Source organism: Corylus avellana, chromosome 1 (assembly GCF_965113065.1).
Source record: "Corylus avellana chromosome 1, dhCorAvel1.hap1.2, whole genome shotgun sequence".
Taxonomy (NCBI): Eukaryota; Viridiplantae; Streptophyta; class Magnoliopsida; order Fagales; family Betulaceae; genus Corylus; species Corylus avellana.
Window position 1 is genome coordinate 2,573,220 of NC_142490.1, and position 22,086 is coordinate 2,595,305.

General features: G+C 37.9%; 2 protein-coding genes and 1 long non-coding RNA gene across 7 annotated transcripts; 2 read left to right on the top strand and 1 right to left on the bottom strand.

The window, feature by feature from the left end:
* Positions 1-752: 752 nt before the first annotated feature.
* On the top strand, positions 753-7,800 carry LOC132168868 (glycine-rich domain-containing protein 1). 3 transcript variants are annotated; one of them, XM_059579945.2, is made up of 9 exons: positions 753-806; positions 1,661-1,830; positions 2,223-2,340; positions 2,470-2,724; positions 3,363-3,818; positions 4,316-4,854; positions 5,872-6,070; positions 6,731-6,886; positions 6,975-7,800. In XM_059579945.2, the coding sequence occupies exons 2-9, from the start codon at positions 1,673-1,675 to the stop codon at positions 7,551-7,553; spliced, it is 2,460 nt and encodes an 819-aa protein (XP_059435928.2). In that variant the 5' UTR covers positions 753-806; positions 1,661-1,672; the 3' UTR covers positions 7,554-7,800. The 3 variants fall into 3 exon arrangements, with proteins under 3 accessions (XP_059435928.2, XP_059435927.2, XP_059435929.2); XM_059579944.2 differs by lacking the exon at positions 753-806 and adding an exon at positions 827-1,170; XM_059579946.2 differs by lacking the exon at positions 753-806 and having other exon boundaries at positions 1,441-1,830.
* An 824-nt stretch (positions 7,801-8,624) lies between these two features.
* On the top strand, positions 8,625-15,571 carry LOC132168869 (uncharacterized). Of its 3 annotated transcripts, none has more exons than XR_009438935.2 (4): positions 8,625-8,662; positions 8,807-10,159; positions 13,291-13,414; positions 15,212-15,571. It is a non-coding gene; the product is annotated as an uncharacterized LOC132168869 (long non-coding RNA). The 3 variants fall into 3 exon arrangements; XR_015910429.1 differs by lacking the exon at positions 15,212-15,571 and having other exon boundaries at positions 8,807-9,146; positions 10,053-10,159; positions 13,291-13,747; XR_015910418.1 differs by lacking the exon at positions 15,212-15,571 and having other exon boundaries at positions 13,291-13,747.
* A 1,017-nt stretch (positions 15,572-16,588) lies between these two features.
* Positions 16,589-19,411, bottom strand: LOC132170576 (transcription factor GTE7). The gene is made up of 3 exons (XM_059581600.2): positions 17,701-19,411; positions 17,372-17,588; positions 16,589-17,275 (listed from the first exon to the last, which is right to left on the bottom strand). The coding sequence occupies exons 1-3, from the start codon at positions 19,198-19,200 to the stop codon at positions 17,184-17,186; spliced, it is 1,809 nt and encodes a 602-aa protein (XP_059437583.1). The 5' UTR covers positions 19,201-19,411; the 3' UTR covers positions 16,589-17,183.
* Between the last annotated feature and the right edge of the window lie 2,675 nt (positions 19,412-22,086).

Genomic DNA, 22,086 nt, shown 5'->3' on the forward strand with positions numbered 1-22,086 from the left:
TTTTTTTAGCTATTAAATTCGACGTCTTCTTCATTATAATACAATATCTAACATTTTCACAACCTCTCAAATATCACATCTTTATCTCAAAATCCATTAAAGTAATCAAAACAACTCTTATATATATATATGGACTCTTTTCCTCTCAATTTCCAATTCATTATTCATTCTAAATCAAGCTTTATGAATCATATTTTCCTTTACTAACATTCATAACAAATATTTCAATAATTGATGACATTAATCTTAAATAAAAGTCATTCTTAGATAATACATTCGATGCTGTATTTTATTATGTAAGTCACATAACTTGCTTGTATCAACAAGGATGCTATTTGATCCAAACGCTAGGAAATGTCACTTATAGGCATCAAAATGCTTGGGAAACGATCTTATAATTTTAAATAAATTATGAAATTTAGACTGTTTTTAGGAATTGAAATGATTGAAAAATGTCACACATAAAAAATGTGGTATGTTACAGTTGAGAATTTAAGTATATTTTTATTAAGTTTTTGGTAACAAAAAATTGTGAACAAAAATTAATGACCTAAATTTTATAATTTAAAAATTTACAATTTATTTAAAATTATAAGGATGTATATATCCTTGTGTAACACCCTAATGACCAAGAAAAATCTCAAAAGAAAGTTAACCTCGGCAGTTAATTCGTTGGTTCAGGCAAGGATAATTTGGTCACTTCGAAAATTTGTACGTTTCCCAGACCACTATAAATAGATTTGACGTACAATTTTGATTAGGAAAATTAAAAGAAGAAACAGAGTACGCAAAGCAACGTAAAGAAGGTGTTGATATTTTGATTTGACTTTCTTAATTTCTAGTTGAATTGCGATTTTTTTAATGTAATTGTAGAGAAATATTTGTGTTTGTTGTAAATCCAATTGGTGTTGGCGAATATCGAAGGAGTTGGAGATTTAGTTCTGTTTGGTTTCCAAGAAAACGTTGACAAAAGAAATGAGTATAAAATTTACATGTTGGGATTTTCGTTGTTTCCAATCCTGGAGAACGAAACAAAGTGTCTAGTATGCTGAGATAGTTGATGTCTTTGTGTTGTTGAGTTTGATTTTTTTTTTCGTTTTCATATGAAATTTGCGTCTGTGTTTTCTTTTCTTTCATTTGTCTTCAGTTTTCTCGGCGAGCAAAAAGTTGGTAAGAGTTATATATATTTATTTATTTTTATAAATTCTAAAAATTCTTAGATGTAAAAATTTTGATTCTTTCATGTCTGGTGTGGTGCTTTGACATTTCAATTCGATTTAGTTTCTAAATAATTATGGGTTCAATTTGAATTCTATATAGTTTGGATGCTCTTTGTAAGTTTATGAATTATGAAGATCTCTCTCCATTTTTTCACTTCTCTGATTAGCGCTTGTTCTATAGGTGATTAATGCTTGGCAAAAAAAAAAAAAAAAGGAGTGTAGTTGATTATGAACATTGATACCCAATTTGGAACTAAACTACAGCTAAGAATTTGATTCATCTATTAAATTCAGTTACGATTTTGGGATCTTTGTGTATTGGGTATTTGGTTCTGATGTACTATGTGGATGAACTCATGCTGTTAGTGTTATAGATTACTATGAATTGTAAGTTTTTATTATATCATGTAGTTGCTGAAAGGTGGTATTTCTTTGGTTAGATTTGAGAGAATATGGAAGGGGAGCAAGAGTTTGAGTGGAATGAAGCGCAAAAGATTTTGACAAGTGTTGACCTTGTGGTTGCGGCCAAACAGCAGCTTCAGTTTCTTGCCGCTGTTGATAGGAATCGTTACCTCTATGATGGCCCTGACCTCAAGAGGGCCATCTACAGGTAAAGCATTCTGACAAACAGTTTTTGCATTTTGTTGCGCAATTTCATCCAATGTGTAATCACACATACATTTCTTTTCTTTTTTGGAGGGGTGGGGGGGTTCTTTATTAGGGAATAGTGGTGTAAATTTGTTTGTTTTGGGCTTCCTGTTGCTGTTAAAGTCTTTTTGTACTTAATTTGTCAAGGCAAAATAAGATCAAGTTTATGAGCTTTCGTTTCTAAAGGTTTGAATATGCCTATCTAATTTAAGGAGAAGAAGGTTTGAATCCATGAACCATAATAGTAATTCCTATATAAATATTATTTATGGTAGTATGCATTAGTACATGCATTTAGAGTTTTCTATAAATACTCCAAATAGAAGTTCTGAATCATGAATATGCTAATTTCAGGTATAATGCTTGTTGGCTTCCCTTACTTGCCAAGCATTCTGAGTCCCGGATTTCTGAAGGGCCTTTGGTTGTTCCTCTTGATTGTGAATGGGTTTGGCATTGTCACAGGCTTAATCCAGTAGGCTTCTACACCAAAAACATAGAATTATCATTTTCTTTTTCTATTCAGTTTCTCTTTTCTCATTGAAGTCGGATTGCTAAGCTCTTTTTTAACTTTAATTCTCTTTTTTGTGGTTTTGTTATTCAGGTACAATACAAATCTGACTGTGAGGAACTTTATGGAAGAATCCTTGACAATTCTAATGTCGTGTCTTCCATTCAAGGCACTTGTAAAAGACAAACAGAAGAAATTTGGAATAGACTGTATCCAGAAGAACCCTACAACTTCAACATAACTCAAGCATTCTCAGAAAATATCTCCGAGACACTTCCTGGTGTTCAAAAGTGCACTAAATATGATCTGGTTTCGGCAGTTAAAAGGCAGAGTCCTTTCTTTTACCAGGTAATAGTGATAATGAACTTTTGTTTTTTTGAAGTGTAGCCCATAAATTTGGGCAACTGAGGTCCTACTTCCTAATGTCTTCAATTTGTGATTAAAAGATAAGGTGGATGATTTTTGGACTTACTACTTCAATTGTATTAGCAATATCAGTTTATGACAGGATCATATGATGCCTTCATATTGGAATTGCCCTTAATCAATGGTCCATTTTTGAGATGCATGATTTGGAAGTAAGTTGTTATATAGCTCCATAATGTGGGTGTTACAAGGAACTTTCATTTCTGAGATCTCAATCTTGATATTGTCTCAGATCATTGGCTTTATGAGGCTTTGTAGTGACTTGATAGTCAATGAATCCATTGATGATGAAAGGCAAGTTAATAAATAGTGTGAAGTGATAAATTCTTTATAATTAATGGAAGTGCCAGCACCCCTTACAATGTAAGTTGAATGGTCAAATAGCACGGTGTATTTTCTAGGCCATCTACTTTGGCTTGATTATAATTCTAATTAATATTTTTTACGTTGTTAACCATTGCTTCAAAGATGCCTGCCGGGACTCGTACACATATCAGTTATCACATGATGTATCTCTTGTTTTCCAAAAGTGTAAGTTTCCTTCCACATATTTGTGACAGGTATCCAGACCCCATATGAATAATGATCTCTTTCTTGAAGGAGCTGTTGCTAGGTATAAAGGATTTTTGCACCTAATTAAGAGAAACAGGGAGAAGTCTATAAAACGCTTTTGCGTTCCTACCTACGACATTGACCTCATCTGGCACACTCATCAGTTGCATCCTGCTTCTTATTGTAAAGATCTCAAAGAAGTACTTGGAAAGGTTTTGGAGCATGATGACATGGACTCAGACAGAACTAAAGGGAAGAAACTGGATACTGGTTTTTCTGGAACTACCAAGCAGTGGGAAGAGACATTTGGTACAAGGTATTGGAAAGCTGGGGCAATGCATAGGGGCAGTGCCCCATCTCCTCTCACAACCACTCCTTGCTTATCAAACATGATTGGCAAGGAGGTAGATGCGTCCAACGAGTTTCAGAATACAATTCAGCTTCCCCAGCTGAAGGTTGTGGAGGTAGTCTCCAATCACCTCTTTTATGCCATCTCCCAGATCTGGTATTCTTTTATTTTCTATCTGTTGCATGTCATTGGATCTCTCCCTCTGTCTCTCTTGGAGCCTAACATGTTACTCTATAGAAGTCATAAGTGTCTTCATGGAGTACTCTTTTTCTTTTCTTTTTTTGGACAGAAAAAGTCTCATTACATTGCGCAGGATTAGTATTATTATTTTAGATAATTTATGATTGTGTTTAAAGATGCAAAACTTGTGCCAAAATAAAAATTAATACTAGCACTTATGACAAAATTATGAGATTTTTTTTTTTAAAAAAAAAAACAAAGGTATTCTGTTGACAGTATTTCCTGATTGTCAATCCTATGATTTAGCGCGAGTAATGAGCTGCTTATAGCTTCTGGTTCTATATAATAAATGTTCATGTATTATGTTGGGGTATGCAGCCTGAGCCATTTTTGTTGAAAGCTATCATTTTTTTTTTCAAATTCCTTTCTCAGGCCCTTCTGGAGTTTGTCGAAGTTAGGAACTTACCAGAGGGGCACAAGGGAAGTCTCTTTGTTTCATTTTGTAAGAGACAACCTGATGCACTCTTTAATGCTAAGCGCAAACTGAGTATTTTGTCCGAGTCTGGAGAGAAACAGGTTGCTTCTTTTCAATGTGAACCGACAGGAGAGCTGCTCTTTGAACTCATATCCCACTCAACTTCCAACTTACCAATAACTAGGGCTCCAAAAATATTGGGTTCTACTTCACTCTCTCTCCAAGAATTTCTGGTCCCAGTCTCTAAACTTTCAGTGGAAAAATGGTTGGAGTTGGTGCCAAGTTCTAGCAATAAGATCTCAAAACCAATCTGCCTTCGAGTTGCTGTCTCTTTCACTGTTCCATCTTCAGCACCACATGTGCTTCGCATGATTCGTTCTCGACCATTTTCAAAAAGTTCTTGTTTCTTCCCACTACCGGGAAAAGTTCAGCACGCCAAGAGCTCAACGCTTGTCATTGATGAAACTGATGCAGAGGTCATCAGCCTCCAAATGAGGTACAATTTTGCCCGCAATTTCTGCTACACAATGGGTTAACACTACCTTCCAACTCTTCTGAACTATATGTATGTGTATGTACATGGGTAGGATTCTGTATGTTTGCACAAATATATTGCTTATGATTTATGATCGCATGCATGTATGTGTGTGTGTTGTTCAGATTAATGACCCTGTAATCTATATTGTTAAGATATGGATGTTAGTCTTGCTAGGTAGGTTGAGCCTATGCTAAGCACTTTATAATTGCATAGGAGAACTTGGATTGGTGAGTATTATTGTTATTATTATTATTTGATTCTTAAGAATAAGAACCCTTGGGCAAACATGCACATTCTAATAAACAGACATAAAATTCAATTCCCATATTGGTGGGGACATTCTATCTCAGTTTTAAAATTCAATGGGTGGAGGTTGAGGCTAGGGTATACCGTTCTTCTCTCATCTTATAAATCTTCATTTCCTGAACCTGAACTTTATAATGTATAATCTTCGTATGGTTGGTTTAAATTAGAGAGGTTGAGCCTTTATTGTTGTATAGTCTTCCATTGTAATCATACAATTTTATTGTTGTATAATCTTCGCATGCTGGCGAAGAGAACCTTTTTATGCCAGCATTGGTTCATTGCCCCATTTTAAATAACTTGCTTCCAGAGACTTTGATTTCCAATGTTTCGATATAATATTCAAATCTGAGCAAGTGAGAAATACGGGTTATCTGGAGATCTTTAATAGTTGCAGTTCTGGAAGGAATCAATTAAACTAGATTAATATACTCGAAACAAAGTTCTCATATTATTGACTAAATATAGTGTTTTAACCGTTCTAATTTGCTATGATAATTTATTGGCCCTTCCAAGTTGAGGGAATTGATATCTTGAAATCAGTGTTGCTGTAAGATTTGCTATTATTTTTAGAATATTGAAATAGTGTATGATTCACTGGTGGTTTTAGATGCTATAAGATATTCTGAAGCTGTGAATTTTGAATTTTTGCCTATATAAATTGCACTTCAGAGACTCAAAGAATGACAGGGCGAGAGAAAACTGCATTCCTAGGAAGGAGGTGATTGGCATTACTTTTTCTGGTGAAACACACACTCTTGCAGAGTTTGTCGGAACTGCATGGTCTTTAATGGATTCTCGCTGGTCCCTTCATCTTCAAAAGAAATCGGGTGACGATGGCCATCTCTTTGAGCTCATGGGCAGTAGGAAGGTATGCATCAGTTCTGGTTCTTCATTGCCTCATCATTCTAGAAATTTTAGGATTTTGCAAAACCGTGTTATGGCAGACTTGCTTTTCAGATAGCCAGAACATCTTGAATAAGAGTAGCTTCCACATGGTGGGTCACACTTTTAACACCGTTTTAAGTTTTTTTAAGAAACTACCAATTGGAGCAGATTTGGTGATAGAGTAGTGCTTGCTTAACTTACCCACTCTCTAGAGACTAGCAGAGCAGTGCCAGAGACTCGAAATTTATGAAACTATGCTGAAATTATTGTGATATACCATATGGGGAATTTTTCCTCTTGAACTTTTACAGGGTTTGCATGCATACCTTTCTGACCATCCTTTTAGTGCATCTGTACGTGCAATGTCCTTATGTCAGTTATGTGTTGCGGGAAAATTGCCCTTTTCTTTTAGTTTTTTTTTTATTTCTTTAATTTATGTATTAATTCTTTTGGCAAAGCGTTTGCATTTTTATTTAGATGTCTATGTTTGTGCTGTATTGCACATTTGTGTCCGAGTTACTGTAGCATTATTATGGCATTTATCGCCTGATAGATTTGTTGCCTTCAGGATAGGACTGAACTTAAGATAATCTTTTGAAGGGACTTGTATTTTTTATCTGTTGAATTTATTTTCTTGCTGCAGGTAAAATTCTTCTCTGGCAGAAAGCTGGAATATGAACCCAAACATTGTCAGAAGCATACAAGTGAACAGGACTTTATGACAGCAGTTGAATTCTCTAGGGAAGATCCGTATGGAAAAGCAGTGGCATTACTTGAGTTGAAATCAGGACTTTTCAAGGTAAAATGCTGCCAACTACCAAGTTTGTGAATTAAAAATGTTTGACATACATGACCTTTTCTTATTATCATTGTTTAAAATTGAATAGGTCAAGGAAGAATGGATGGCGATGCCTGGAATTATATCCGCATTTATACTCACTGATATCTTCAAGAGGGAAGGATATAATGGATTTGGTGTAAATTGCAAAATTTTGGAGATGGATAGCCCAACTGAAACAGTCAATGGTTTCCATGAGGAAGACATGAGAACCAATCTGACCACTTCTGTAGCAAATGAAGTAGAGTTGAGTGTGGACATGGCTGAAGAAAAGGCTGCAATACCAGAAAAAGACAGCTTGTCTAGTGGAGGTTGTGGTAGTGGCTGTGGTAGTGGCTGTGGAAACATGGTGAAGAGCGGTGGCTGTGGTGGCTGTGGTGGTGGTTGTGGTGGTGGTGGTTGTGGCGGTGGCTGTGGAAACATGGTGAAGAGTGGTGGCTGCGGTGGGTGTGGTGGTGGTTGCGGCGGTGGGTGTGGAAACATGGTGAAGAGTGGTGGCTGCGGTGGGTGTGGTGGTAGTGGTGGGTGTGGCAGTAAATCTGCGTATGAAAATAAAGCTAGTAACTCCTGCGCTGATGAACACTCAAAAGAAATATCCATCGATGCCAGTAAAACAGTGGCCGCTTGATGTGCTCGCGCATCATGCGAGATTAGCAAGAAGCTCATGCAATATATAAAGTTATCTATACAGTGTACAATGTCTATTGTACCAACTACAGCTATCTAATAAAGCTGTGTTCTTTACGGTGTATTTGGTCAATAATTTGTTCTTCAAAACCGTCAAATCCTTGCATTGGTCATCCTTTGCACATTTCTTTCATGTATATGAAGTATTAACTCTTATTATATTAATTGTTATGAGTTTGGTATGAATTGATTGCATTCCAAGAAATTCTCATTCAATTGAATACTGATTATTAGTATAAAATGCCTTGCTTCTTAGCAGCCCCCACACAACATGAAAAGTCGTAAGACCAGCAAATCCTACTCTCCATTTGTGTGTAAATATGTCGTCTGGCAGGTAATGTCGCATCATCACCAAGCTAAGATGAGGCAGAACAATGAAGGAGGGAAGGGTAAAAGGCAGCATCATTTGATGCCTCAAGTTTTGGTTGGCAATTGTGTCAAATTCCCTTTACAGTGGTTTACAAGCTTCATGTTCAATTTTAATACACTTGACGAGGTTGATTTATTGAGAGAATAACGGGGTAGAATTGGATTAGTTGGAATTAGAACACGTGTTTTTCGTGTCCTATTATGAGACCCATGCTTCAATTACAAGGGGTTCAGTTTCAACCGAATATGGACTCGAGCTCTATCCAACCGTAAAAAAACGTCTGAAGTGGTCAGCTTTGCCACTAGGTTTAATTCATGAATCCTGCTTTTGGAGTGGTGGGTTTTGACCCGTTCAAACTCGTTCAATCTTCAACGCCAAAATCTTAACCGTGAAGAAAAAAGAAAAGTAACCCACAACATTAAATATTATAAATTTACTTTTTTTTTTTTTTTTTTTTTTTTTATTTCCTCTTTTGTTAATCTGACGCATTTAATTCTGCCTTTCCATATGTTACTTTTATGACAGACCAGACATTTACGTCCATTTTTGGTAAAAGAAATTTTTTTGATTGTTAAGGTTCATTTCTCATTTTTAGTACTGATCGTTTGTTCTGTTGTTCAATGAACATCAATGGTAATAAAACCATTTGTATACCATTTTTGGTTCCAGAGATATCTCAAGTATGTTCCCAATCGTTTACCTCATATTATTCAAACAATATTTCAATTTTTTTTCATATTCCCTGCAATTCTTTGTTTGTTTTCCTTTATATCTGATATTGGGGTTCTTGATTTCCAATCGGGTTGTGTAAAATTACTCTGAAGCTGCCATGAGTCAGAGATAGACGTCGGGCTAGTTGTCAATCTGGGTTCGAGTTGAAACTGCACACACACACACACAGCACTGTCTCAATCTGAGGGATGCATGATATGATTTGTCTCCCGCCCTGCACGATTACAATCATCTTTCTCTTTCTCAACTTATTTCTACTTTTTTTGTAAGTTGATTCAGATTTCTAAGTCGTATTAATTTAAATGTAGTTTTCATCAGGTTTGGGCATTTGGGCAAAACAGGGATGATGCCACCTTATCTTTCATTTCAGGTTACCTGACCCTCAATACTGATTCCAGTGCTAGCAAATACCATTTTGAACCAGAAGCACAGGTATGGGCCTCACTCTCCCATCCTCAAGTGGCTCTTGTGCTCTTTCTGTTATGGATTTGTTGAGATAACCTCTGCAGAACTCTTTTTGTTTGTTTCTTATTTTTTATTTTTTATGGGGCTATTATCCAGTTCATGTGGGTGGACTTCTTCTTTAGAAGAACCCTTTTCTCCTCCCTTTACTTGGCTGAGATCTTAAGAACCAACGCAGTATGTAGAGATCGTAGCGATTCTCATACGTATCCAGAGTTTTGCTTCACGTTATGAGAGATGTATCTACACTAACTGCCCGTGGCTAATTGTTATCTTATAGTGACCTTAATAATAGCCTCCATATCATCAGTGACTGTAACTTAAGTGGCTGGCATTGTTTCTTGGATTGTTTGAGGCTTAAAGTTTTTTCTAATTCGTTCTGTTGAATGACAAGCCTTTATTTCCAGGTAAAGTCTGTCTACTATGGCTTATGATTTCACTGATCTGTTTAACCGATTTAATAGACTAGTGAAGCATCATGAGAAGAAAAAAAAATATCCAACCGTAAGTACACTTTATGAATACCTGCTAGCGATTTCTCAAAACAAAAATGTAGATTCAAATTGTGGGAGGTCCTATTATGCAAAAAGGGCAAGTTTTTGGCCAGCATTACTATCTAGTAATAAAGATATGAGAAATCTTGATGTAACAGTGAAAATAACCATTGACGTGAAATATACAGATTAGTAGTACATGTAGCATTTCTCTAAAGATATTGGCTCTGCTTAGCGGAAGTAAAGTCAAGATATATTGTGTCTGTTTATTGCTTTTTTTCCTTTTCTTTTTAAAACCAAGTGTAGCTGGTTTCAAACTAGTTGGTTGTCTCAAGAGAAGATTCTTCAATAATCTGGCTATTGAATAATACATAAATATCAGTGTGAAGTAGTGCAGTTGCAGCAGCATTGCAGATTATAGAACATTGGAAAATTAAACAAAAATTCTCTTATCCATCAAAAGAACAACTATCGATCAACCATTTGAAGGTATGTGAAAATTATATAGTGCCTCCTTTCTATTAATTATTCATGGTTATATCTCATTGTTTAACAGCCCTGAGTGACTATATTACCTTGCTATTTTCAATCTTGGTATCTCTTTGTTTAATAGCCCTAAGTGACTATATTACCTTGCTTTAGTTTCAATCTTTTATGTAGGTTTGCTGCCTTTTATTTTGATACCCCATTTGTTACTTAACTGTTTAACTCCGCAACATCTCTTGAAAGGCAATCCTATTCTGCCAACTTTTGTACAGTAGTAATATATGTTTCTCCTTATCAATAGCGGTGCTAAGGCGTAGTTTAACGTTTAAACTAATGTTGTGGAGATAATCATTTTTGAGGCGGTACTGGTGATGGCTTTGACGGTCGTACATGTCCTAGGCTGTCATGGAAGGTTGATAGTTAGATAATGGAGTCGTGAGCATGATGATCTTGGTGATACTTGTAGGCCTTGAGATAAACAATTTAACAGAATCCATAGCTGACTTCAATTTTATCACAGATGAGGTATGTTTCATTTTCTATTTAGAAAGTAGCAAATCGTTGCATCTTTTGAAGAGTTGCTAATGCGTGCCAAAAGGAAGGCCAACTTTCAATGCAGCAAATACTGCAGATGACCTTCATTGTGAAAGTAAAAATTTATCAATCTGTGGAGTGTGTAGTGAAAAAAGCAGCAGATCAAATAGTATGCATCCTGTAGTTTTCCCTCTAACTAGTGCATGTTATAGTCAGTCCTACGTGTATACCTCGCTTGGATGTGAAGAGTGAAAATCAACACTTCCTCAGTTGTTCAGAAAATTTCCATAAATCAACCACCACAGTTTCAGATCTTCAATTTTTATCAAGAGCCAAAAACCAATATAGGTTGTTTTGTTGGATTTCCTAGCTTCAGTGCTGTGTCTTTCAAGATTTGAAGAAACCAAATTTGAGATAAGGATAGTAAGGTTTTTTTTTGTTTGTGAGTAAGATAAACAACCAAGCAAAGCTAAAGGGATGATCTGAGGAGCAGGGGAGATAGATTCCCACACGTGAAGATGGTCAAAGGCTCACCTTTTTGTCAAGGGAGCCAAGCTGCAAGGCTGAGGGAACAGAATTATCATGGATGAGCCTATTCCTTGTTAAACAAATAAGTTCCAAAGCAGAAACAGCAAAGAGCCTAAAATGGAGGTCATCCGCTAAATTAATAGTAGAGGGGGGTTCAAGATGATTTTAACCCATTCAAAGATAGGCTTGAGAAGTGACAAGCTAAGAAGAGATGCTCAAGATTCTTTGTACTCGAGTGACAGAGGGCATTAGAGACTTTGCTTGTGACACCCCCAGAAAATTAGTCTCACATTGGGTTGGTGGATTGCCCATATTGAATGGATAGATTATAAATATGCTCATGGATGCTAAGTTCCATGTTGGTTCCTTGCTATGTGAAACTAAGTATTATAAGTGATTTTAAGGATCTCCAATTACAACTTAACTAATCCTTTTGGAATGATAGAACAGATGTGGCTAGTGTTTTCTCTGGGTCATTAGAAATTATATATATTGAGTGGGTGGATTATAAAGATACTCATAGATGCTATGTCCTATATCGGTTCCTTACTAGATGAGACTAACATTTTATAAGTGATTTTAATAAACTCCAATTGCAACTTGACTAATCATTTTAGAATGATAGCCCAAAATTGACTACCGCTTTTCCTAATGCTCATGGGTACCAAGTGTCACATTGGTTTTTCACTAGGTGAGACTGAGTTTTATAAGTAATTTTAAGGAGCTCTAATTGCAACTTAAGTAATCCTTTTGGAGTGATAGTACCAAATTTGGCTAGCAGTTTTTTGAGTTGTTAGACTGCTTATCTTGGGGAGGAATGAACCGAAATAAATTTGCCCTTTGGGGAGAGGCTATTCAAAAGGATTTTCCAAAAAAGAAGCTTGTACCACCCATGAATATTTAGAGCCAATCTAGAGGAGAAAGGGGCCCAGAATCAGCTGTGTCCATATTTATGGTAGACTCAAATACTGCTTACAAGTCATGTTAACTGTTACCAGGCTGTCTTTATTAGATGCTAGAAGAATAAAAGGGAAAGGAATAAAAGTGAGAAAAAAAAGTGGCAAAAAAAAAGAAAGGAAGTAAAAAAACAAAAATAATTACAGAATGCAACATTTGTTAACGTTATTGGTTAGAGAAAATTTTAATTTAGTGCCCTGCAACCAATGGCCATTGTTAATGAAGATCATCTATGCTCCCAGGATCCTTTGTTTCTCAGTCTCCCTCCTTTTATCCCTTGCGCAAAACTTAGCTCCAACAATAACCTGTCAGGTAGGTTGTCTTTGAGCCATCATTACTGCTTATTCATATTATATTTTGTATTGTGGGCCTGGATGCTAGTTATTACTGGCAGGCCCATGCCACTCTCTTAGGTGCTTAACTAATTTTATCAAGATTATTATATTCAGACATGACATACTAATTACTATTAAGACTAGACTTAGGTTGACATCTCTAAACATAAAGTGCCATTTGGATTGAAAGCATAATAAATGCCTCAAATTGGTGTAGAGCAAACAAAAGAGGCTTTAGTCGCCATCAAACTGTTTTGTTTCTCTGCTGATGTAGCAAATTAGAAGACACTTGTATTTTCCTGCAAAAGCTTAGCAACGACTGTAACGCCCAGCCCGAAATTCAAGGGCAGAATTGCTCCACTTCTGCCCTTGAATTTAGGGCGGGGCATTACATTGACAAACTAGAAAACGATTGCTTGTTATGTTTTTGCACTAATTAGTCATTCATCTGAGATGTCACAGCTTCTAAAACTGCTTAGAAACATTTTTGGTCTTACCCCTACTTGATTGTAGCTTCTGTCTTCAATCATTTAGGGGAAACGATTCTGCTTCGAACCATATGAATGGGAACTGAAAGTTTAAGATTGGGTTCAAAAATTGAAATCATCTTATCTAACGGTAACTCAACTAGCCTGTAAGCCTCACTCTTGCTGAACCCATTGCTAGTTATCTTCTACCTCTAATTAACAAGGGATTTGATTCATCTTAATAAACTTTATTTTTATTTTACTTCTAACTTGCAAATTCAAGTGCTTTTTGTTTGTGTTTTATGACACATAGGCAGACAAGTCAGAGACGTAACCTCAATCCAGATTTAGATCAATACACAAGCTTGTTCACTGCTACCAGGAGCGGTGTATCAACCTTTGCAAAATTGTTCAGTTCAATCCGAAAGATGATAAAGGTAGGTGTATCCTCATTATGCTCCATTGTGTCATTCTAGTATTGAAAATAAATGCGGTTGGTTCAGCAGTTAGTGGTGAAAAGGACTTAAAAAAGTTTTACATGGTAAATAGTGTTAAGGCACTTTACTGCTAATTTACAAACCATTACTACATAGTACTGTTTTGTTCGCATGTGATCACTGATAGAGAGACCTCTTTCAATGTTGATATAGATGATCACATGTTAGATTGATTGAGTAGTTGGTCTTGTTGATTGTCGCACCGTATGGGATGGGACGAAGGGACAACCATGTATGTAGGGTAATAATTTTGTGGTTAAGGTAGAGAGACTAGTCCCAAGATTAGGGCTGGGTATCGGTCGGTTAAGACCGGTTAATGGACTTATCGGTCGGTTAACCGATAAGTTATTGGTTAACCAAATCTTAACCGATTACCGACCGATAAGAAGTCTTAACCGAAAATTATCGGTCAAATCGGTAATCGGTCGGTTAAACCGGTTTGGGCTTTTTGTGGGCTTTTTATTGGGCTTTTTTACTGATTGCTAATTGGGCCAAAAATTAATTTGAGAATTGTTAGATTGAGTTTTGTGGGCTTTTTATTAGGCTTTTTATTAGGCTTTTTTTTTTTTTTTTTTTAGTTTATATTAATATAATAAACTCTTTCTCTTACTGGGAGCATCATCTGAGATTGCTCCATGAGCAGAAATGCAAAATCGTTTCTACTGTTCTAGCTTCTGGAAGCCCATTTCGTTCCAATGAACAAAATATGTCAACCAAAAAATCAAGCTTTATCTGATTCAAAATGGCAAAATTGAAATTCTTCATTGGAAGGAAATTCGACGTCGTTTTGGTTTTAACTTTTAATAATAAATATAAAATTTAAAAAAATTAAAAATTAAAATAACTTATCGGTCATATCGGTCATATCGGTTAACCGATAAAAAAATTTTAACCGACCGATAAGCTTATCGGTATAAAATTTTTAACCGATTACCGACCGATAACTATCGGTTACGGTTAATATCGGTTCGGTTAAAGTCGTTAATCGGTCGGTAATCGGTAATCGGTTAATCTGCCCACCCCTACCCAAGATGTTCTAAAAGTACGGAAATTGACACACACAGAGAAAGAGAAGACCGCTCTTGATCTTAGCCAAAGGGCCAGACATCTAGAATGGAGGGATTATGAACATTATGAACACTGATTTTACTTGAATTTTAATGCCAATGGGTAATTTAATCACTAGGAATTGTTTCCAAACAGTATTCACTATTTTGGCACATGGATATTGGAGTTCTTTAGTTTATATTATAGAAAGCATAACCATCTTGTAGCGATTGTCATTAAGTGAAGGTCAAGTGACTGCATATCCATATGCATATGGGGTTAACATTTTCAGCTTTTTCTTAGCACCTAACCGGATTTTCTATCCATTTTAACTAAAAAAAAAATCACACGTTTCTATTTAAATTATCCACTTTTCCAAAGCATCAACATCACACTATCTATTTTAACTATCAACTTTCACCATTCTATTTAAATATTCTTTCTTATTCAAATCTCTTACATTCCATCATAGTCGTGTGCATGTCTGTTATTTTTTTAACGTGAGAGCACATGTACTTTAGCAGCTCACCAATTTTTAGGATAAAATAGCTAGCCGGATGCAGTTAAATTTGACTAGCCGAGTGTGAATGCTCTAGGTGGAATTTTGAGGATTTCACTCTCGAGTCATTGAATCTTGATGTTTTTGATAGTTTGTATGAAATAGCAAAGTCTGTTTTCTGTTTTTGATAGGGTGCGATCCTAATCGTGGACCAAAGGTCATCACCTTCACCGCTTTACTCCTTTGCCCTTTTCCGGGAAGTTTCCTAAAAGAAATTTGATAGGACGAAGAAGATGGCCCCCGATGGCTTTTATTCTCTCTTTACCTTTCATTGGTTTTTAACATCATCAAGCTCGTTTACCAAACTCAACCAAATTCTTTTGGGTGGTTGAAACTCTAATCAAGTCGGATTGTCCTCTTTTGGTATTTCATGCATACGTGTAAAAGCCTGGAGATTCGAGGGACACATTTCTCACTTACGTCTTTCATGTTACCAACCAAATGTCGTGTTCATTCTACTTTATGACGAACTTTTATACATTTTCTTTCTCAGTTTTGTCGAAGAGTCTTGCATTGTCTTTGTTTCATATTGTGATTAGCGAGAAGAAGCTGATTTTCACTGACGTATTCATTTTTAATGATAGTAAGACATGGTGGCTATGTTTTGCTGTGTTCTGTGACGTGTTTTTTTATTTTTTTTTATTATTTTAGGTTTCAAAGTGTTTTGATGTGATATAAAATTGAATTATTTTTATTAATATTTTTGTTTTGAGAAGAGAAAACAAAAAATTTAATAAATGGTGCTAAAAATTCCAAAGAATTTGCAGTCAACATTTTTGTATTTTGAATGGCGTTTTTTGTTTTTAATAAAAAATTTCTCCAAATTTGGTTAAAGATTTTCTTACCTAATCTTTAAAGGTGTCATGTATCCCTTAGCGATGCTAAGTAATATATGCTCTTTTAATAATTTTAAGCATGTATTATTGTGTGTTAATATATTTGTATTTTATATTATAAAACAAAAAACGTAGTGCCTTTTGTATCTATCATATACATACATTGAGCTATTAAAGGCTAATTTTCTTTAATATGAGATTCAAGACCAAATTCCAAATTCCCCCTCGGATGTCCAAGCATCAATCAATCAACCACCAGTCCCAAGCATGATGACGTCAAATACTTCTCACAAAAGTTTGGCCCCACAGCTGAGTGAAGACCGAAGCTTATTAAATGGTGGTTTGGTTACTTAGTGTAGGTATTAATAAACTTTAATTATATAATCTTAGACCATCATCATCCTTCTGTATATTCCCTACTAGTTTGTTAGTCTAATCTTTTTGGATAGACTTGAGAGAAGAGACCAATCCCCCAATAGAACCATTCTTTTTTTTGTTTTTTTGGGACATTCCCGAAAGAGGTATCCTATAGTCCATAGGTTGGGTTCCATAATAATAATGATTTGTAGTTGGTTTACCTTAAACTTAATGAATCGTGTAGCATAATTCAGTTAATAATAAAACAAGTGAGAAGGCTCAAGGCTAGAGGGGAAAAAAGTGCAAAAAAAAGAGTAAAGTAAAAAAGCTTTAATAAAGTAGTGTTGACAGATAAGGAAAAAGCATGCATTGCCGTGCCCTTCAAAAATAGGGTAAAGAGGTCAAACTATTCATTTGCCTTGTGTTTTAGATGATGATTTTCTTCACTGTACATGTTTTCTGCTATTGCTTCTTCTTGACCACTCTGAAAATCATGTGGTTGTTTTGTATGCTACAAAAAATTATCCCATTTCTTCCTCCTCCTCCCTCCTCCTCTGTTACAGTCCCCCCACTAAAAGAAGAAAAAACCTACACCTACCTCACTACTCTACTCTCTCTCTCTCTCTCTCTCTCTCTCTCTCTCACCTAAGCTTTTTTCTCATTCCTCTCTATCTACTGCTGCTCCTTAACTGGTCATTTACTTTTTACAGAACCACACACCAAAGCAACCCGAGTTTTCCCTCTTCGGCCCCTCGTTCAATCCGGCACCATTGACACCAAAAAGCAACAATGCAAACGAAACCCACTTCCTTAATCTTCTCACCCACTACCGTAGTCTACAATCAATTTCTTCTGGGTAAGCTTGAGCTTCTCCATCTCACAAACTAATCCTACTGCACACTGAAGAACTTCAGCTCCCCTGAGCTTCTTTTGATTCAACAAACGGTGACTGCACGCTGTCCGCATCGGAGTCACTGGCTGAAGAACTCCCAGAATCAGAACCTGCAACACATGCTCAAATTAGCATCTGAAAAGGGGAAAAAACACACCACAACAGTTCCACCACGAAAACAGAGAAGTTGTGTTAAGTTTCATTACCGCTAGAGGAAGAGGAATCGCTACTAGAGCTTGAACCGCTAGAGCTGCTAGACCCACTACTGGCACAAGCAGTAGCATCCTCTTTGTCAATCACCACAGGTGGAAAGTTTCCCATAGGAATCTCCTCTCCAATGTCCACATCCTCCTCCCCAATTTCCACTTTTTTGCTCTTCTGCGCTGGAACCGCCTCCGCCACCGCCTCGCTCACCACCGGGGACTACAATTCAAAACCAACAACGCCCATACCACTCAAAATCAAGCTTTAAAAACAAAAACAAAAAACCCATAGCCTTCGAAGCACAACATTGCAATGCCATCATTATTATTACCTTGTTTCCAATCTGGGTTTCAGCCGAAACCTGGGTATTGCTGTTGTTTTGAATGAAAAGCCCTTGTCGTTTCAACTTGCTCACCATCTTCTTATGGTACGTCACAAACCGGTCCAGCTCCCAAAGCGTCTCCGTATCGATGGTCTCGATGTCGAGCTCGATCTCGTCGTCCTCCTGCGCTAAATGGCCATTCCTCTTCCGAATAATCTGCACAAACTGCCCCATCTTCTCCTGAGGCAGATTCTGCAGACTCACCCCCAACTTCGCTTTCTCTTCGAAGCTCATCTCCCTCTTGTTCAGATCCTTCGCCTTCGGCTTAGGCAGCTTCACCGGCCTCGCCTTTGGAGCTGGAACCAGAACTGGAGCCGGCATTGGCTGTGGCGGAGCTGGCAGTGGTAATGTCTCTGATTTCTTCGCAATCGCCACCGGCACAGGACCAGATGCAAGCCTCTGTGGCTGTTGAGTCGAAACCCTAGGCCGTGGCTCTTGTATTGTGGTTGAAACTCGGCGCTGTTCGGCCGCAAACTTGTGGTACGCCGGGTTGAACATTTCGTCAAACAAGGATAAGAGCTGGCTCGCCATTAAATTGACATCGGTGCCCTTAGGGTTGTAGGCTAGGGCATTGTTGAAGGTGAGCCTCACGTCGGCCGCGAAATCAAGCGGCGAAGAGTAGATATTCTTGTCCAGATTGGACTTGACGGTGCCGAGATCCATCGGGGCCTTGATGATCTTGTGGTAATCGTGGAGTCCCAGTTTGACGGTGTCAACCGGCGTGTTGAAGACCCATCCGAACTTGTGCTTCATCAGCTTGCTCAAGATCTGAGCACACCGTTTCATCATGATGGCGTTGAGCTTCTCGGTGTCGGGGTGGTCCAGCGCCGGGCGCTTCAGATCTTTGCCCGACCCAAACGGGTTGGGCCGTTTGATGCCAGAGCTCTTCGGACCCGCCTTCTTGGTCTTTCCGGCGGTCAGGAACTCCGACGAGGGATATGCCTGGTTCGCCTTTGGCGTCCTCTTCTCTTTGTGCTTGGGTGAGTCCACAACGTCGTTTAGCTGAAGAGGCGGAGGCTTAGACGCCAGGTATCCGGACCGGGACCCCAAGTCTTCGGAGTCGATCCGGGTCAAGAGGCTCCGGACCTGCTCGAGCTCCGAGATGAGGCGCTTCTTCAGGTCCGCCAGCTCATGCCTCGAGAAGGCCGCGAGATTGAAGGTCACGTGGCCTCCACGTGACTCAGAATCCTTCGTCTCGTTCAGGCTCATCGATTTCCGAGGCGGCGACGCCGTATCGTCAGACACGGACGGCGCCACCGACCCCTTACTCTGCCGGGTTGGGACATATAATTGCCTGCTAAAGCTCGGATTCTGATACGGGTTGGGGTTTGGGTTAGGGTTGAGCTTAAGGAGAGGATTATTGGAGGCTGTGTTGGCGTATTTCCTCATATAAACCTTGCGTTCGCCCCAAGACGGTTCATTTCGACTTGCCAAAAGGGCTGACGCCATTCGAATGGGCCAGATCCGTCAGGTCCCCGGCTAATCGCCGGCGATAAACCTCGACATGATTTGGTCGCCGGGAATTACGTCGGAAATTTCAACGACGACCGGAGGGAAAATAATTCCAAGAAAATGGCAAAACAGGAAAAAGCAGAGAAATGGTGAGATGAAGAGAGAGAGAGAGAGAGAGAGAGGGTTTCACAGACCCTCGCCAGAATGAGGAACGAGAGGAGGGGCAGGCCCTCTTCTTAAAGACGTCCAGATCTGCCCGGCCACGTCTCGGGCAGGTTCTCATCCGCTGATCTTCGATCTAGCGGTGTAGATCTATTTTCAACCTGCCCGATCTGTAGTCCGTGCCATCTGTCATCGGTGAGTTCCTGCCTCTTGGTTGGAACACGTGGGATAGTATCAGCCGTTGGGTTGCGGGAGGGAATTTAAAATCTGGGGGGTTTTTCGTTTTGGAGGGCAAAACAAAAACATTTTCGTATTACAAATATTGGGTGGGACCGGGGTCCTGGCGTGGGGCTGACCTGGACGTGGGGTCCGTCTGGTACGATAGGGAAAGAGCCGGCCCCGCCCCGCTAAGATAAATAAATATCTTCTCCCGCCAAAAATCCATCGCTGCTGGATTTTTGCCAGGTCAGCGCCGCAAATGGGCTTTTGATTGGATGCCACGTGGACAGTTAGACGTGGTGATGGTGTTGTTGGGCATGGTCCTCTCTCTGTGTCTCTCAGTGACGCATTGTGGCGTCGATGGATAGGGATTCTGATCTGGTGCGTGTGCGGTGGATGGAGATACTGGGTGCACAGTTTGTGTTTGGGGAGCAATGCATCCTAGGAACTTTTCTATGGTACACGTGGCGAACCACAGTACCATCATCAGATTTATTTTATTAGCCAAAAAAAGGACGAGTTGCCATTAAACGCAACGCAAGCTTGGAAAAAATAAAAAATAAAGACAAAAAACAATTTATCTGATCTGGGCATTACAATTGAATGCCTGAACCCAGCTTTAATGGCATTGGCAAGCAGTGGACTTTCAATTGGAAGTTACCATTTATTTTGATTCAATAAAAAACTAAGAAAGAAGGGAGAAAACAAAATTAAAAAAAAAAGTATAGAGTAAAGAGTCATTTTCATACTTTAATGAACAAAACAGCCTTTTTTGAATATCACATGTTGCTTTACACATGTAAAGGCAAACAAACAGAAACGGTCTGCAGCAAATGGGTAGAAAAGTTTGAACTCTTCAGACTCATATTGTGTCCCGATCGAATTACTAGCAATTTGAGATCTATTAAAGCTAATACAATAAAACAATCTTAGTGCTGGAGATGTAATCACATTAATAACAATAAGAATGGTAAGAATAACGGTAAACCAATAATGGAGGGATGCATCATTTTCATGGGGTTTAATTATTGATTGAAAAGTTAAGAGTGATTATTTAGTCTTTGTCAAGTGAGTGATTGGGTGATTTAGCAGAATTTATTGGGAAGACTTTGGTTGGTCTTGGTCGTTGGTCGTTGGTCTGAGGGGGTGGGAGGGTGATTGGGTTGCCAGGCCTCCTTAAGAAGAGAGTTGGGAATTTATTTATTTATTTATTTTTTTTTCCGTGAGAGTTATTGAAGTGATGAGTTGGGCGTGGTGATAGAATGATTCTAGTGGCCGATATTATAAAAGTCTAATCAAGTAGAAGACAACTCCCTGTTTCAGCTTATATGCCTGTTTTCCTTCATCCCCATCACTTTCTCCTATGGGGATGGATGACACAAGGAATCCATCCCATGAGACACAAACAAAACTATGAGTTAAAATAGCATTTCCATAACATATGTTTCTTATAAATGTTTGAGATGTCGAAGGTTAGAGTAGACAAACTACATACAATTTTTAGGCCCAATCCAAGTTGTTCCTAAGCTAGCCACCAAAATTTTCAGAAGAAAATTCATTAGATAGCCTCTCAAAACATGATATGACACGTTTTAACCCTTTCTGTTTTATTTTTTGGCCTATCAAATACTGTTATTGAGAGCTTGTTTCTCTCTTCAGCGGATTAACTATTTCCCATCTTTTTAGTTTTATATATTCAAGCTCCAACTATCTTTTTTTTCTATTAAAACAAAGATTGCTAAAGTTGAAAAGATATAGGTAATGTTTGGCAAACAACATAGCTTTGCCACAGCACTGTGCTACGATTTGGCAAATTTGCTGCAAATTTGATGTAGACCTTGGTTTTTTCTAAAGTGTGTTATGACCATAGGTGACATGATAGGTCTTAATTGCTGTTTGAAAATTTTGCAAGCGTAATTTACATTTTTCTCCTTCAAGATAGAGAACCAAAAATAGTGAAATTTCTTTGTAAATGAGGTGAAATGAGGACCTTTTGGTCATTTTACGAAGTGAATTTGTTCACTCCTTCATATAACCACGCCTCAAAAGTTATTTTAAAATTTAGCTTCCCAAGTGCTCAGCCCAATCTGCTTCTCTTGATACAAAGGTTAAAGGGTTTTCGATGTTTAGGCCTCACCCAGGAGGCATTGAAGAGATCATGTGTTTGGATTGCATGTAAGGTTCCCTTAATCATTTCTATATATATATATACAAAATGGGTCGGTTTGAACCGGATTTTCTTTTTGATCATGTACACATGGGCCTTGCTACGAGTGATTTTTAAGATAATTGTTTTCATCATATAACTTTTAATAAGTTTTCATTAATGCAATTCCAAAACAATATATATAGAGAGAGAGAGAAATTTTAACCATCTCGCATATTAGACAATTACTAATTCCATGCCCTCATAGTTATTAGTATATGCCAACATAAGAATAGATTAATCCAAAAAATATCATGTGGTCTATTTATCATTAGTGTTTAATTTGGTCAGGAGCA